The sequence below is a fragment of the Acanthochromis polyacanthus genome, chromosome 3 (genome assembly GCF_021347895.1).
Source record: "Acanthochromis polyacanthus isolate Apoly-LR-REF ecotype Palm Island chromosome 3, KAUST_Apoly_ChrSc, whole genome shotgun sequence".
Lineage (NCBI taxonomy): Eukaryota > Metazoa > Chordata > Actinopteri > Pomacentridae > Acanthochromis > Acanthochromis polyacanthus.
The window spans coordinates 37,332,050-37,348,010 of record NC_067115.1 but is presented as its reverse complement, the minus strand read 5'-3'; the positions used below and the strand labels follow the sequence as shown (position 1 = coordinate 37,348,010).

The 15,961-nt window shown below is 40.6% G+C and overlaps 2 protein-coding genes across 5 annotated transcripts in view; both read right to left on the bottom strand.

Moving 5' to 3' along the window:
- LOC110967068 (zinc finger protein 224-like) overlaps positions 1-15,961 on the bottom strand; it is a 36,857-nt gene that overhangs the window by 16,926 nt on the left and 3,970 nt on the right. For all 3 annotated transcript variants that reach the window (XM_051945080.1, XM_051945079.1, XM_051945078.1), the window contains one exon: positions 5,036-7,885. In XM_051945080.1, the coding sequence (XP_051801040.1) occupies positions 5,036-7,736 (2,701 nt within the window). In that variant the 5' untranslated portion in view covers positions 7,737-7,885. The remainder of the gene's footprint in view (positions 1-5,035; positions 7,886-15,961) is intronic.
- Positions 7,894-15,957, bottom strand: LOC127533052 (uncharacterized). 2 transcript variants are annotated; one of them, XM_051945083.1, is made up of 5 exons: positions 15,446-15,957; positions 15,261-15,361; positions 14,936-15,062; positions 13,483-14,036; positions 7,894-13,281 (listed from the first exon to the last, which is right to left on the bottom strand). In XM_051945083.1, exons 1-5 carry the CDS (start codon positions 15,782-15,784, stop codon positions 13,008-13,010), a joined length of 1,395 nt encoding a protein of 464 aa, XP_051801043.1. In that variant the 5' UTR covers positions 15,785-15,957; the 3' UTR covers positions 7,894-13,007. The 2 variants fall into 2 exon arrangements, with proteins under 2 accessions (XP_051801043.1, XP_051801042.1); XM_051945082.1 differs by having other exon boundaries at positions 15,261-15,957.

The window sequence follows — 15,961 nt, the reverse complement described above, 5'->3', positions numbered from 1 at the left end:
ATGACTGATATGCTGGTTTGTATAAAAAAGGAATCTTATGTCCAAAATCATTATTATTTTATGGTCTACTAATCAGTGTTAGTCTTAATATTTCATTACAATTGGTTAGACTAACTCAGTATGATTTTCCCAGCTTTTTGTCACTCCAATTTGTAAGTTACCCATTATACTTTTAAAGAAATTGCAATATTTGTACTACTACCCCAAGCTCTTTATAACTGATAATATCATATAAGAGGTTAGAACATGCAAACTCCATGCAGAAAGACCCCAGGCCCAGGCCGGGATTTGAACCAGGATCTTCTTGCTGCAAGGCAAAAGTGCTAACCACTACGCCACTGTGAACCCCTGACTTGAACAATGATTGCTTTTATTCTGAGGAAAGATATCTGAATAAATATGCAGGATATTTAGTTGTACGTAAACATTGTTTTTGTATGGTTCACTTTGTTAATGCCATATTTTATTTGTAGTTCTGTAGTTATGTTTCTTAGATAAAGTCAATTGGGCGAGTCAGTGCTTAGATATTAACTTAATAATTAAGTTATTGTTCTTTTCATTTGTAGCATTTTGAGATTTGTTTTCAAATGCAAAGTGCATTATAAATTAAATTTATTATTATTATTAATTTACTGTCAGCATTAGTTTTCAACAATGATTTCATTAGTCACTCCAACCCAACTATTAACATTTACCTTCGGACAGCATCTGCTCACCAGAACCTAGAACCCAGGGGGGAAAAAAAAGCCTTCTCCAAATGTATGTCTACAGTGCTTAGTCCAGGGGTTGGCAACCTTTAACACTCAAAGAGCCATTTCGACCCGTTTCCCACAGAAAAGAAAACACCGGGAGCCGCAAAATCCTTTTGGCATTTAAAATGAAGACAACACTGCATATATCGCTTTTTTTTTTTTTTACCTCTATGCCCTTGTTAATCAGTCGTGATTAATTAATTACAAAGCCTCTAATTAGATTCATTTTTTAAATTGTGTCCTACCACTAATATTTATCTTACCTGGTTAATGTCATTTTTGCTCCTGGACCTCATATGTTACGTAATGTTAGCTGGAAATCAATATTTTGCGAGTGTCTATTTAACTTGTAAAATCTATTTATCTTAAGCTAATAACTTTTCTCCGGTAAGTCGCTGCCCTATTTTCCAAGACGACACTCCTCTGACTCTCTGACCTGCTGCCGTGTTCTTGCGAGTAACGTGTATCACCCTATCACGAGTACTTTTGAATCAAAGACAAGACGTGTCTTTCTTGGAGTGGAGCTTTAATATACAGGCTTGCCATTCTTGAGTACAAAACGATGTGAAACTACAGGTGTTGCTTCTCCATCTCCTCTGCATCAACCTTGCGCTCTCATGCATAGTCATGCATAGATATATACAAACACTAGATGTCTCAAGACGGAGTCGGCGGCGGCGTCACTTGGCGGCCATCTTAGGACAGGGCACTGCTCTGGCGCACTGTACTGTAGTCAATGGTAAGGTGGATGATTTCCTCACTTTAACACTCATAACTCGCTCAATTCTTGATTGATTTACAAACGGTTTAGTTTATTACAAGCCTTATTAACGTGGCTATGATTCAGGCTCAATTCCGAAATCGCAGCTTTTCGTTTTGAAAAATGCGGCATAGTTGTGCGTCTTTTCTGCCTGGCTACTCACATTGAAGATGGTGTTACTCACAATCTGATTTTCAATTATTAGGTTTTCCTGAGACCAACGTTTTTTGAGAACCTAATCTTTAGGTGAAATTACATTCTTTGTGGTTGTATTTATTTGCTTGTTAAGAGACTTTGATTGAGACCTCAGACTTATTGTTTGTATACATCTATGCCTGGATTAGTTAGCCTGCAGCCGAAATGCATTGTGGGTAATGTAGGCACCAGGTTCATGAAAAGAAAAGACAACATTTCTGTTTGTTGTGCATTGATTTTGGTTGAGCTTTGTTTTTATCTGTGCATTAGAAAGCTGATAGTAATAAAGAAGTGCAATGCTAAATAATAAAATTACATTTACATCCATTTATGCTGAAAAAAGATGATATCTGTGTTCATTATTATATGAATTCAATGGTTTTAATTATTCTTATGTAAGCAGTAAAAGAAGTACATCTCTGACGTTTATAACAAACCAAGCTGTTCTAAAATCGGTTGAAAATTGAGCAATCTGCAGTGATTTTAAAATCCATGCTCCATTGACTTTAATGTTATGAGTGATCGAGCAGCCCTGTCCCAAGATGGCCGCCATGTGGCGACGTCGCTCCCCATAGGCTGACAGCGCTCATGAGCCATCTAGTGTTTGTATATATCTATGTAGTCATGTCCCAGCCAGAGGAAAACCCCAGCAGCACATCCGGTGGAGTGACGCGTCAAAATAAGAGCGGTAATTTCACAATAAAACGCTCTATATTAAAATGCATTGAAACGCGCCTGAAAGGCAGAGCAATTTATTTTCCAAAGTTACAGGGAGCCACAACAGAGGGCTGAAAGAGCCGCGGGTTGCCGACCCCTGGCTTAGTCCAATGCCAACAGAGCTTGTCTGACTGGGTAAAATGCTGTTTCACTATAAAGCAGCCACGTGATGAACAACACACATCAATAAAATACGTTGAGTCACCTACAGATGTTAATTTAGGTAGCTAATAGATTAAACACTTCACAGATATGAGCTGGGGTTTTACCTGACTGATTCTCACTGGCTTGAAGCTGAATAATATCATGCAGCTTACATGTACTTACAGAATCTCACTACATGTACTAGTGGAGTGAGTAATGGTTTTATTTTTTATGGCACTTTTGTAAACACAGTTACAAATGCTTGCATTAAAGATATCCAAAAGTGAAATGTAAGAGACATAATACTATAACAACACGTACAGAGAGGTGACAAGACAAAAATAAAAACAATGAATCATAGTCTTCTCGTGTCTTTTCAGTTTGAGTATGAAAGTTTGAAAGACCAAAGTGTTTTATGACAAAGATACATCAGGCACAGGAGTGAGAGACATGAGATACAAAGACAAAACTGTCATGCAGAGCTTCTGTGTTGTATTTGTACATTTATGAAGTGTAGTGACGGCTTCAGTTCACGTATAAAACCTGCAGAAAGCACCACAGCAGCAATCAACTATACAGCAGCTGTAAATGCTTTACTGTGTGCAGGGAAATCACTTTGGACGCTAGTACAATGGCTTTGCATGTTTTTGCAAATGAATAAAAAAAGAAAGAAAATCAAACCTAAAACACATAAAAATACTGATCTTGTGAATTTGGTTTGAGTCTGGAGTCTAATAATGTCAAATCACCCCTACAAGACAGGATTCTGCTGTTGTTTTGTTTACATAAGTAATTTATTTTAGCAGTAAAACTAAACTAAGATCAGATGAGAAATACACAGAATGAGTATTTTTCATTTGCAACACTGATTTAAACTACACTGACCAGAAAAAAATATATCCTGTACAATCCAAGAAGAAAACAAAACTAAAATATGTCAGTAGCACCAAGCAAGTGTGTAGATATGTACCTCCCCTATATTTATTTTTTGACTTCTTCGTCTCTTGTACCACTCTCTTAAGCTGTTTGTGTTTAGACATTTAACATTTGAGAAGACTGGCTTCTTAGTAAAACACTTTTGTATGAACACACTCACATCATATCCTTTAAACCTACAATGCTGAATGTTTGTCTCCCCCTGCTGGCAGCATGCCTCACTATTGATAGCTTTCTTTGTTAAACTAATGCTTTCTCTGAGCACTGAAAATGTTTGTTGTTTTATTTTTTATTTATATCAATGGCATCACAATGTTTCCCTCCTAGGTTTTTCCATCATACTCCTAGTTGACATCGTCTACTTCACAAGACTTTTCAACTCTGGAAAATCAATCATTGCAAGTTAATATAAACGTATCCCTACTGGTGCACCAACATGGCAACACCACTATCGAAAATAAACTCAAGACTCCAGTATGCTGTGCAATACAGTCAGATTTAGCACTGTTTTAAGTTGTGTGACAAGGACTTCATTGTAAAAGTATGGCACTCGGCTTTAAAGGCCTCAGTGAAAATCTGTTTGTGTAGTTTGAGATAGTTATAAAATTGAAGGTGCAAAATTTAGCTGTGCAGACAATTATTGCCTCTATTCCTGCAGCCCTACCACAACTAATTCAACTCCCAGCTTTACAAGGAAATAAAAATTGTACCCAGGTGCTGTGTAACACCTAAATAATCAATTGTTTTCAGGCTCACACTAACTGAAAGCTCTGGCAGCATCTCGTTGGTTTCCAGAGCAAAACAGCTCTTTCAGAACAGCCCTAAAACGTGGGGTTACACTGTCATGGTAAAATTAACCATCTATGCTGTATTTTGAGTTGATAAACAAAATGTGGGGCATATGAGACTCTGATTATTATGCTGAAAAGGAGCATAACACAGGACCTTCAAAGTACAATCTGTTTAAATTTTTGTTACTTGATCATTTATGATAATTTGCATTAAGGCTGCATAAGTTACAATATGCTGTCAACATATTTTGGTTTTCTATTCTTTCTCAGACAATATGACACATATCAAAATCTGAAGTGATTCTTAATGCTACATACACCTACAAACATACAAAACCACTGGCGGAATCATTGAAAAATAGGAACAAAAGCTTTTCTGCAGTTCTACCACTACACTGACTGGTGGTGTTTACTGATGTGTCTGTTTCTGTCCCCAGTCTGTGTAAATGTCTGTCCACAGTGGGGGCAGGAGTAAGGTCTCTCCCCTGTGTGTATCCTCATGTGAACATTCAGCTTGTCTTTGCTAATGAAGCGTTTGCTGCAGCATGTGCATGCATAGGGTTTATCTCCTGTGTGATAACGCTGGTGCATCTTTAGTTCCGTCATTCGACCATAACTCCTGCCGCAGTCAGGACACTCGTAGCTGGGCCGCACCTCCATGTGCTGTCTACTGTGCAGGCGCAGCCCGCTGGATGACCTGAAACTTTTGTTGCACTGTGAACATTGGAAGGGTTTCTCACCAGTGTGGATGTTGATGTGTAGCTTGAGGCTGGCAGCAGAGGGGAAGCCGTTGCCGCAGATAGAGCAGAGGTGAGGTCTCTCTCCAGTATGGATGGTCAGGTGCTTTTCCAGTTTGTTCTTGTTCAGGAATGTCCTGCCGCAATCAGGACAGGTCAGCGGCGGCTCTCCCTCATGTGAGCTCATGTGTTCTGTCAGCTCCACCAGCGTGCAGAAAGCATAATCACACCGAGTGCATGAGTAGGGCCTCTGCTTTTTGAACTTTCTGTGTTTGAGGCAATGCTGCTCTAGATCTTCCTTCTCCTCAAAGGTTTCAATACAGCAGGTGCACTGGTACGGTCTTTCTTCGGTATGCGTCCGCAGGTGATACTTCAAAGCTGTTAACTGTAGAAAAACGCTGTCACAATGTGGACATCTAGATTCCCGTCTGTCGTGGACCATTATGTGCCTCTTATAGTGAGAGAGTTTGAGAAACCGTTTTTGGCACAGCGAGCAGTAATATTGTTCATTTTGGTGACCTTGCTCATGCTTCTTCAGTGCATACTCAACCTTAAACTTCTTCCCACAGGTGCTGCAGGCATAAGACTTCTGATGAACCCCCATGTGTGCCTCCAGCTCCTCTGGACTACTGAAAGTTTCATTACATTTTGGACAAGTCCCGTTGTTTTCTTTAACATGAATCTCCAAATGTTTGTTGAGGTCTTCCGGAAAAGCAAATGTCTTCTGACAGTCAGGACACATGTAACACTCACCATTTCCTGCTTTTCGATGGGTGACGATGTGCCTTTTCAGATGATACAGTCGGCCAAATACTTTGCCGCAATCACCGCAGATGAGGTTTCGGGGGCTGGACTGGACTTCCTTATGTAACTTCAGATGGCTTGCAAGTGCAGCCTTCTCTTTGAACTGTTTATCACATGCAAGACACGTCAGGCCTTCAATTGCATGAGTCTTCTTGTGTGCTTTCAGTTCTAGCCAGCTGCCATAGCTTTTTCCACATTTGGAGCAGATATATTGGCTGAAGCAGTGCTGGTTCCTCGCATGTCGGGTCATGTGATAGGACTGGCTGAAGGTCATAGCGCAAACTGGGCAGGTGAATGGTTTCTCTTTCGTGTGCGTTCTCATGTGTCTGGCGAGTTTGTTTGGCCCCCTGAAGCGCTTGCCGACACAGATGGGACAAAAATGGCCTTTTGTTTTAGTCTTACATGTGACTTTTTCCTTCTTTCTGCCTCCAACTTGGGATTTACCTTCAATGGGGTTCTTGTCTTCTGTCACAAGATTAATTTCTTTTTCTGGAGAATTACCATTACCAGAGATTGCATCGTCATTAGCGTCATTACTTTTCACTTCACTTCCATCAGCTTGCTGAGAACTTTGCGCCTCTGTTTGGCTGGATTGGTTCTCACTGTGTGACTTTATGTGACAAGAAAACACATCGCTGTTAGTGAATTTCTCATTACAATCTGGACACGACAAAACTTGTGACTTGTGCGTCCTCTTGTGACTCTGCAACTCCGCATAGCTCCCTAAACTTTCACCGCATGTGCTGCAGACGTGTTGGCCTGCTCCATGCTGATTCCTCAGGTGTCGGGTCATATGGTATGACTGGCTGAAGGTCGTGGCACAGATCGGGCAAATGAATGGTTTCTCCTTTGTGTGTGTCCTCATGTGTCTGGCCAGCTTATGTGCATATCTGAAACATCTGCTACAGATGGGACAGTAGGGGCCTTTTTGTCGAGTCAAAGAAAGGACTCCATCATCATCATCCTCATCATCGGTACTGTCAGTAGCTTTGTTGCAGCCGTCCTCTTTTATCCTCAGCGATGAAGATGAGGCTCCATTATCACCATCACCCTCTGTATCCAAAGCCGCTGTATTCCCGCTCGTACTCTCCCCCTCATTGGTGTCGCCAGAGCACAGCTTACTGGTTCTGTAGTAGTAGTTATCTTTGTGTCGCGGCAACGTTGTTGGTGTTTTAGTCGACTGCGAGTTTGTTTTTGCCCGTTTCTCAGTGCGCCGAGGTCTTCCTCTTTTGGCTTTTCTTTGAACAGGGGGATCTAAATCATCTCCAATGTCCACGCTGACCTCGTGAATGTCAAATATCTGAGATTTGTTGAAAGCGGATTCCACCTCTTTACCGATAACTAAAGCTGTGGCCAAGGTCAAAGTTTCCCTCCCCATCAGCAGTCTCTCCCTGAGTTGTGGGTAGTTTGTTTTGGTGATGAGGTGATCCAATAAAAGTTCGTCCTTCAAGTTTCCGTAGTTGCATGGCCTCAGCAGTTCTTCTAACACTGAGACAAACTCATCCAGTGTCTCTCCAGGCATCTGAACCCTTTGGTGGAATTTAAGGCGGTGCATTTGAATGGCGTGATCACCGCTGAAGTAAACTGTCAGCACTGATATGGCTGTGATGTATGTGGTTTCATTCGGGATCAGTATCGTGAAAATACGCTGCCCCTCTGGGCCAAGGCAGTTCTGTAAGAGCATGCACTTACTGGAGTCAACCAGCTCTTTTTCACCGAGCGCCTCCAAGTAGTGTTCAAAAGCTTTGAGCCATTTAGGCCAAAGCATCGTCGGCTCACCAGGTACTGGCAGGAAAGCCGGAGGAGGTGACAAGATGATGAGCAGAGGTTCTGGTAATGGGTCCAAGGAGGCCTCCTGTTTCATCACCACCTCCTCCAGTTTCACTGTCACCTCACCCATTGTTGGTTGCAGAATGTGTGTTGAGATCAGAGAGGCTGATTTTAGTTTTTCTTTAAGTCAAGTAAAAATGGCTGAATTAAGAAGTTTCCATCATTGCTCCATTTTCAAGCTGCTGATGAGATATGCCAGGTCAAGTCCAGATCGGGAGACTGCAAAACAAGCAAACAAAAATTAGTTTCAGGTTCAGCGTCTTCAATAATCAATATAACCTTAGAAATGTGAACTATGAATGTATATTATGATTGTGTACTATGCAGTCCCTCCAGGAATTCGCAATGTTGTGAACGTGCGAATTCACACGAAATCGTCCAATCTCCACGAATTTTGCGCGGCCTTGCAATTTTGTCCAATCACCGCAACTTTCTCTCAATTTTGGCCCACCTCCCATGAGTTCCACCAATCATAGTGGTCCCCAGTGCAAATGTAATACACGTATGTCACCAAATTCACTTCCTTGTTTATGGTTTGAAGATGTAGACGTGTGCGATACTCATGTCTCTCATTTACCAACAAAAATTACTGCTGAAGACCAGGAAAAACAATTAATTCCCTGATGTTCTTCACCATAGCGTAGCTAAATTGTTTTACACCCGTGCAATATTGTGGTGCACGGGTGATTACAAAAAAAAAAAAAAAAGATCACACTTTGGCAGTGATGCAGCTTAAAGTTTGGATACCCAGATTTGTTAAGGATTTCCCATCGAGATAGTGGCACGAAGTCTGATAGCAGCACAGTAACCATGGCAACAAGTGAACGCTATGTCAGCGGCCTGCTGACGATCAAATCATTGCGCTCCTACAACAAATCCACCACCATCGGAAACAATAGCAGGAATAATTGATTAAATTGTGGGGATTCTCTGAGTCCCATCAATTCCCGTTGACCGCTACATGTGAATTATCAATGTGTCCTACACATGAGTACTATGAATATGTACTATAGATGTATACTACGAATTTGTATTATAAATATTAACACGTACTATAAATGTGTACTATGAATGTGTACTATGAATATGTACTATGAATGTGTACTTTTACAATGTACTATAAATATGCACTATGAATGTGTACTGTGAATATGTACTATGAATGTATACTATAAATGCGTACTATGACTGTGTATTATGAATATGAATGTGCATTATTTTATTAATTTCCCTTCAGAGACTAATAAAGTTATTGCATTGTATTATGAATGTGTACCATGAGTGTGTACTATGAATGTGTACTACTGTTGAAGAAATTTCACTCTTAGTTTTGCAAAGTTTGCTGTAGTGGGGTGTTTACTGGTATTCTGGCATACGGTGGGCTTACCAACACAGAGCAGGAGTCTGTGAATGTAAGCCGACCCAGAACATTTTGGAGGTTTCCCATTTTATAGGGATGTCAGAGGGTGGAGAGGGGCTGTATGCAAATACAGAGGGTAAGACAAAAGGAACATCTCAGAGGAAGGGTTGGGGGGGTTGTAAGTAAATACCAAGGTTGACAGTGGTTAATTTGCGTATAGCTGAATCAAGGGTAAACCAACAGAACAAAAGGGCAATTGGATAACAGGAGGTAAGACAAGGGGCATGACAGATGGTAAAGGATGAGTCTGGTAAACACTTGCAAATAGCAAAGGTGTGATAACAGGAGATAAGACGGGGGGTACGGCAGACGGAAACAAAGGATGAGTCTGGTAAATACTTGCAAATAGGAATGGTGGATAACCCTGAGAAATAGGTGGCTTGCAAATGATGTCACATCCGCCTCATTACCTATGCATATCACGCATGGGTTCTGTAAAGCATCTTGAGACTATTTGACTGTAATTGACGCTATACAAATAAAATTGAATTGAATTGAATCACGAAGTGGTGGTTAGTGGAGCTCATTGTTGACTGCAGCGAGCGTGGCTAACGTTCACTCATCGGTCAAAAATGCCTTATGCGTGTGTTGTTTTAGGTTGTTCTAATTGATCAAATCGCGAAATTGATAAAGGATACTTCAGGGTTCAGAGATTAGAAAAAGGCCTCGTACTAAGGATTTTACGAGAAGACGCAGAGAAAAATGGTTCGGTAACATTTCCTTAAGTTCGAAGGGAGCGGAGTCAAAGAATGCCAGTCTGTGGCGATCACTTCGTTAAAGGTTAGTGAATTATTATAATATACATGCTTAGAGCCTTTCTGTGTTGGTTTTAAGACCCATTCTTTAAAGATTGGTAACACTAACTACCCACCTAACAAGCTAACGTTCGCTGTTTTTATCTTGTTTACTCTAGTCCAAAACGACGGTTTCTGTTGATAGCCAAACGAAGCAGTCAGAATAGTACGATTTTAACCCGTGTAATATTCTCACATTGTTCAACAGGGCGTCCTAGCAATCTATATGATGAGGAGGACATAGACTGGGCTCCAACGAGGAAACTTGGCCACGAGAAAGTGAAACAGCCGACTGCAGAGACGCTGGAGCGAAATGAGCGATTGCAAACTCGAGACGAAAAGAGGAAATGTTCAGAAGGTGCGAGGCCTTGTTACACTTTCACAAACTCATGAGATTTGACACACAGCAAGTCCAGAGTTCCGATGTTCAGCAGATTGAAGCGATCAATGCAGCGCAGGACGGTTGCCCTGGTGACGGATGCTCCAGTGTCAGCCTGTCCTCAAACAAAAAACGACCACATAGGTCGTCTGTACACGCCCGTATTACGACCCAGTGTTACATTTTGACGTATGCGACCTCTAGCGGTTGAGTAAATATCGACACTCTGGAGTCGCAGGTGAAACGTCATCATGAACAAACTTTTATCTAACGCTATCCCTGTCCCTATCCCTAACCCTAAAAACGTGTTGGAAAAGTGAGAAAAAGCCGTTTTGTGACGGAAAAGCCGTTTCGCGAATTAAATCCCATAATGCGTTCATTTTCCCCGTAGGGGCGCAAACGTTCATACGACCGCATAGGTCGTATTCCGGTGCACAGTGCAAACGACCGATGCGGTCGTATGAATTTGAGGACTTCTTGTCCAGTGTAGAATGCCAAACAGATCTGACCGGTGCCGATATTGTTAGCATGGAAGAGGAGTTGAGGAGCTTGAACTGTGAACTTTATGAACTCAGATCAAAGGCACTAGACACAGCTATCAGTAAAGAGTCATTTCAGAAAAGTAATGAAAAGCCAAATTTTTACACAGGACTGCCCAACTTTCTAGTTCTTATGCAAGTACTATCTCTTTGTGAACCATACATAAGCACCACAGCACTGTCTTCTCTGGACAAGTTCAAGCAGCTAATGCTGGTTTTCATGAGGTTATGACTGACCTTACCCCTTAAAGACCTGGCATACCAATTTGAAATATCTGAATCTACTGCAAGCAGAATTTTTCATAAAGTGCTCTCTGTGTTACATCTCAGACTCAGGTTTTTAATTGAGTGGCCAGAAAGAGAAGCACTGAGAGCTACAATGCCCATGGAGTTTAGACAGGCTTTTGGATCAAAGATGGCTGTCATCATAGACTGTTTTGAGGTATTTATTGAAAGGCCTTCAAATTCACATTTTCAGACATGGTCAAATTATAAACACCATAATACATTCAAATTTTTGATTGGAATTACACCGCAAGGACATGTCTCATTTATATCTAAAGCATGGGGAGGCAGAGCTAGTGACAAAAAAACTCACTGAGGACAGTGGTATTCTTGACCACTTATTACCAGGGGACATTGTGCTAGCAGACCGTGGTTTCACAATCGCTGACAGTGTGGGTTTGTACGGTGCAACTTTGAATACCCCTGCATTCACTAAAGGGAAATCTCAGTTGTCGCCATGTGACGTAGAGGAAACACGCAAAATCGCCAGTGTCAGGATCCATTGGACTTGTGCGGCGAAAGTACCAGATACTGCAGAGTCGGGCAATGACAAAGGAGCACATGCTAGTTGAAGGAGATGATGGTGTTGCAGTGACAGATAAAATAGGGGTTATTTGCTGTGCACTTACAAATTTGTCAGAGTGTGGTGCCAAATGAATTAAGTATAAAAATAGTCAAAGCATATGAATGTATCGTCTTGGATAAAAAAACATAAATTATTTAAAATTCCAAGAGTAAGAGTGGCAATTTAAAAACAACAAATGTCTAAAGTTTGTATTACAAGAGCAAAAAGTGAACTGTTTTTCATGTGTTTTTGTAGGAATGAAAATTGATACTTTTCAGAATTGTATTTTGAGAATTGTGCAACTTATAACAGTACAGAGTAGCGACCTAGTACTTGATAGGCATTTATGCATTTGTTAGATCAGTTATACAAGTAAAAAAATCAACAGATCAAGACACTTCTATTTCAATTTTCTCACTTTAATGTTTCAATAAATTGTATTTTTGCAAGGTTTCACATTACTGCAACTTAAATACATTACCTGCATATGGTTCAAGCAAAACAATGCAACATGGAAGAACCAAATTGTAAAACTTTACCATGTTTTGAGAATGTGATGCAATCTAATAAAAAAATGAACTACTAAAACTGTTGTGTTATATCTCTTACGGTGGCACCAAGGTGGGAGACTCATGAAGAGTATGTATTCAGAATACAAAAAATATGAAAAGTACTCATAGCTGCCTCTTTAAACATCCTAAAGGGGATCTGTTTTGAGATTGCAATGATGCTGTGACTGGCCTTGTGAACCATTTGCCCAGAATTTCTGGAAGTAGGCATTTGCGGAAAAAAAGCTCAGCCTTTGGAACTACATTGTGCCAAAAAGCCAAATCTGGAACAATCCTTTCCACCAATACATGGTCTATAATGAATGTGTCTATGCCTTAATCTCACAAACTCCGGTCCCGTAACATGCACAATTTACTTTTCCATCTGGTGATGCTCCCATGTATGGCCATTTGGCATTCAGGTGCAATCCAATTTCTTTTGTTTTACTATTTTAGTCCCTCGTTTCTCCAGTGTTTCCTCCTGGGGGCCTACCACACCTGGAGTTGATTCTGGTCCACTGATGGGGGTGCTGGCCCGTGGATGGCCCTGGCCCGGGTGGCTGGAGAGCTTTACACCTTCGTGTGGAGCCTCCTGTCTGCCTGGGCTGGGGTGGTCCTTGTGTCGGCTCCCCTGCAGTCATGGTCCATGACTCCACTCGGTGTGTGTGGCCCCCAAAGGTAGCTTCTTCCTCACTTCGGATTTCGGAGCCCAGCCATGTCTCCGCTATATCTCCTTACTGACAGATGGTGTATGTTGGTGTGTGTATGTTCGTATGTTTGTGTGTGTGGGTCTGTATGTCTGTTCGTATGTCTACGTATGTGTGTGAATGTATATGTGATTACGTATCTGTGTGTATATTTGTTGGGGGGTGTAAGGTTTCGGGTTTTTCACAGTGTTTTGTATTGTGTTGTTTTTGTTTTTATCCTCTGTGAGGCACTTTGTGTTACTCGACTGTATGAAAAGTGCCATATAAATAAAGTTGATTTGATTTGATTTGATTTCTGCAATGGAGAACCTATCATGCGTTTCTGCCATTGCCTTCTCATACTCCCGCCTTGCCTGTGCTTCATGTTGGCACCCATGCCTATGAATGAAAACAAAGTTCAGTTAATTTTATTTCTATTTACTGAAATGAGTCCCAGTAAAGACCTTCTTTTTAGGGGTTATCAATAACACTAATCGCCAAAATATGCATATGCAAAGATAAAGTTCATTATAATCAATGTTATATAATCATCAGAAAAGAGAAATATCCCCAGGGCTTGAGTTCAGATAGAAATCATACCTGGTAGCTGATGAGAAGAATTTGTTAGATTCTGGATAACATATAGCCTTGATAAGACTCTTGGCTGGCTTATCAGCTTTAGTGTGGAGGGTTTGCTTCAGTTTGGATGCTGTGATACGACCGGCCCTTTGTCTAAACCACTTCCTTGAGCCTGTTTGTTTTCGGGTCTCCCTCTCAACTGTGCTTATATGTGAGGCTGTAAGTGCGGGCAAGGTGAAGGTCTTGCACAACTCATCCATATCACCATCTGATAAAGAGACTGTATCCTTGGTACGACAGTCCATGATTGGCTTTGGGAGCATGCTGGTGGCTGACTTGGGAATGAAGTTTTTATAGTAAGCCTCATTTGTTATGAGTGCAGCACTTTTTGGGCAGTTCCGGCTAAGTTCCTCAAAGAACTTCTTATACGTCTCAGAGCCTTTAGCCACAGGTGGACATGGTTTGGCAGGCATCTTCTTGGCTTCAGTTGTAGAGCAGGAGATGGCATCATCCAATTGTTGCTTTTTTGCTCTCGCTGAAGAGAAATCTATGTCTGATACAGGAGCAACAGGAATCTGCAAACAAGAAAAAAATATATATATTACATGCATTATTTCTTTACAGTATTCCACTATTCCTAGCAAGGTCTCATTTGTTGTCATTTCTGTTTTTATTAGGTTTTCTGTTTTTTTTTCCCACCAACAGGAAGTTGTTTCCATGTGGCCCTTGTGGGACTGCCTGAGCTAATTGTGCTTTTTGTAATAACACAACACCAACAAATTGGAGAGTGTGGATTTATGGATGGACTGCAGGTGTAGGTAGGTCATTTAATTAGAATATCATTTTAAAAAAAAAAGTCCATTGATTTCAATGAGCAGATGTCAGTATAGTCATCAACATTAAAAGAAATAAAGTCTTTGAAATATGTCAGCCTATGTGTAATGAATGTGTACATTCATGTAGTTTACAAGTCTAACTTTTTGAATGGAATTACTGAAATGAAAAAATATATTCGAGTTCTTTGAACAGTGCCTGATTGTATATAATGAGCTGCTGTTCAAAACATTAGAATATATTTTTTTCATTTAAGTAATTCCATTCAAAAAGTGAAACTTGCATAATGTATACATCCATTACACATAGGCTGACATATTTCAAATACTTCATTTCTTTTAATATTTATGATTATAACTGACAACTGCTCATTGAAATCAATGTACATTTTCATGATATTCTAATTATATGACCTGCACCTGATGGTATGATCAGAGCTGTACAGCTCTATGGCTTCACATAATTTGTGTAAGCGTGCTGCTCTATCACACTTGTACACAAGAGCATCACTTTACAATGACTCCAGTGAAAAAGAGAGAGTACATGGCATACTATAAAAACATAGTGACAAAGAAACAGTCAAAACAGAAAATTTAAGTATATTTGATTCTGAAAGACAAAACAGATATTCCCTCCTTACTTTGTCTAAATGAGTTGGCATCAACCACTTGCTCTTCTCATCAGTACAGGCGACAGATTGGCGCATCCGAACTCCGGTCTCCAAGGCGTATAGGACCGCACCAACATGTGGGCACGACTCCGCTAAGCTGAAAAATTATACAAATGAAAAAAAACAACAACAACACTGCAATCACAGTAAACGGACAAGTATTTCTTTGACATTTTACATTAAGTTTGCCATCTTCGTGTGCTTAGTAAACAGACCAACACGAAACACAAATTAAAGCATGAACTGAGATGTGGCTAGCATACTAGCAAAACTTTCACATTGAAGGATTATTTACCCTGCCATGCAGTCGCAGTTCACGGTTATTATTTTGCCATCTTCTTTTATCAACAACCAGGTATGAGTTGGTGTTTTTGATAAACATTGCAAATGTTTCACCTGAAAAGAACAGCAGAAACACGTTTTAGCATCCACCGAGCTAACACACCTAGCAAGTACAAGTTCACATAAATCGTTACTTACACGGCTTTTTATGATGCAGGATTTGTCTTTCAGGATGTTAACTCCGACTTCTTTAATCCATCCACAGACAAAGAAATTGTACGAATCCATGCTTTTCCAAGCCTTCATTTGTTTAGCAGTGCAAAAGCTTGTTTGTAGCACCAGATAGTTGGAGATATCAGGGAACTGAACTGGCGGATATTTTTCCAACTCGTAGTCCAAATCCTTCGTGGATAACGCATACAGATCTATACTATCACAAAATTTGAGTTTTTCGATGTATCGAGTTTGAGAATTTGAATCTAAAGCACGAAAATAATCCGAAAAAGAGTCGCGTTTTCCTTGCTCTGCTGTAGCCATTTCGGTTGGCCTGACCACCACTTACTTAACCAAAAGTTAATGCCACCGCTAAAGTCACGTGTTTGCAAACCTCCTATTGAATGAATGGGCGACATGTGACAGTAGTACCAAAAGGTGTGCTATTTTCTTCATCACTATGAATGTGTACTGTGAATACAGGTTAACACAAAGTCAATT

Coding starts and splice junctions, on each gene's coding strand:
- LOC127533052 (XM_051945082.1), bottom strand. CDS start 15,784: ATGGCTACAGCAGAGCAAGGAAAACGCGACTCTTTTTCGGATTATTTT. Junction 15,063..15,260: donor AACTGCGACTGCATGGCAGG/GTAAATAATCCT, acceptor ATAATTTTTCAG/CTTAGCGGAGTCGTGCCCAC. Junction 13,282..13,482: donor TTCTTCTCATCAGCTACCAG/GTATGATTTCTA, acceptor TTTCATTCATAG/GCATGGGTGCCAACATGAAG.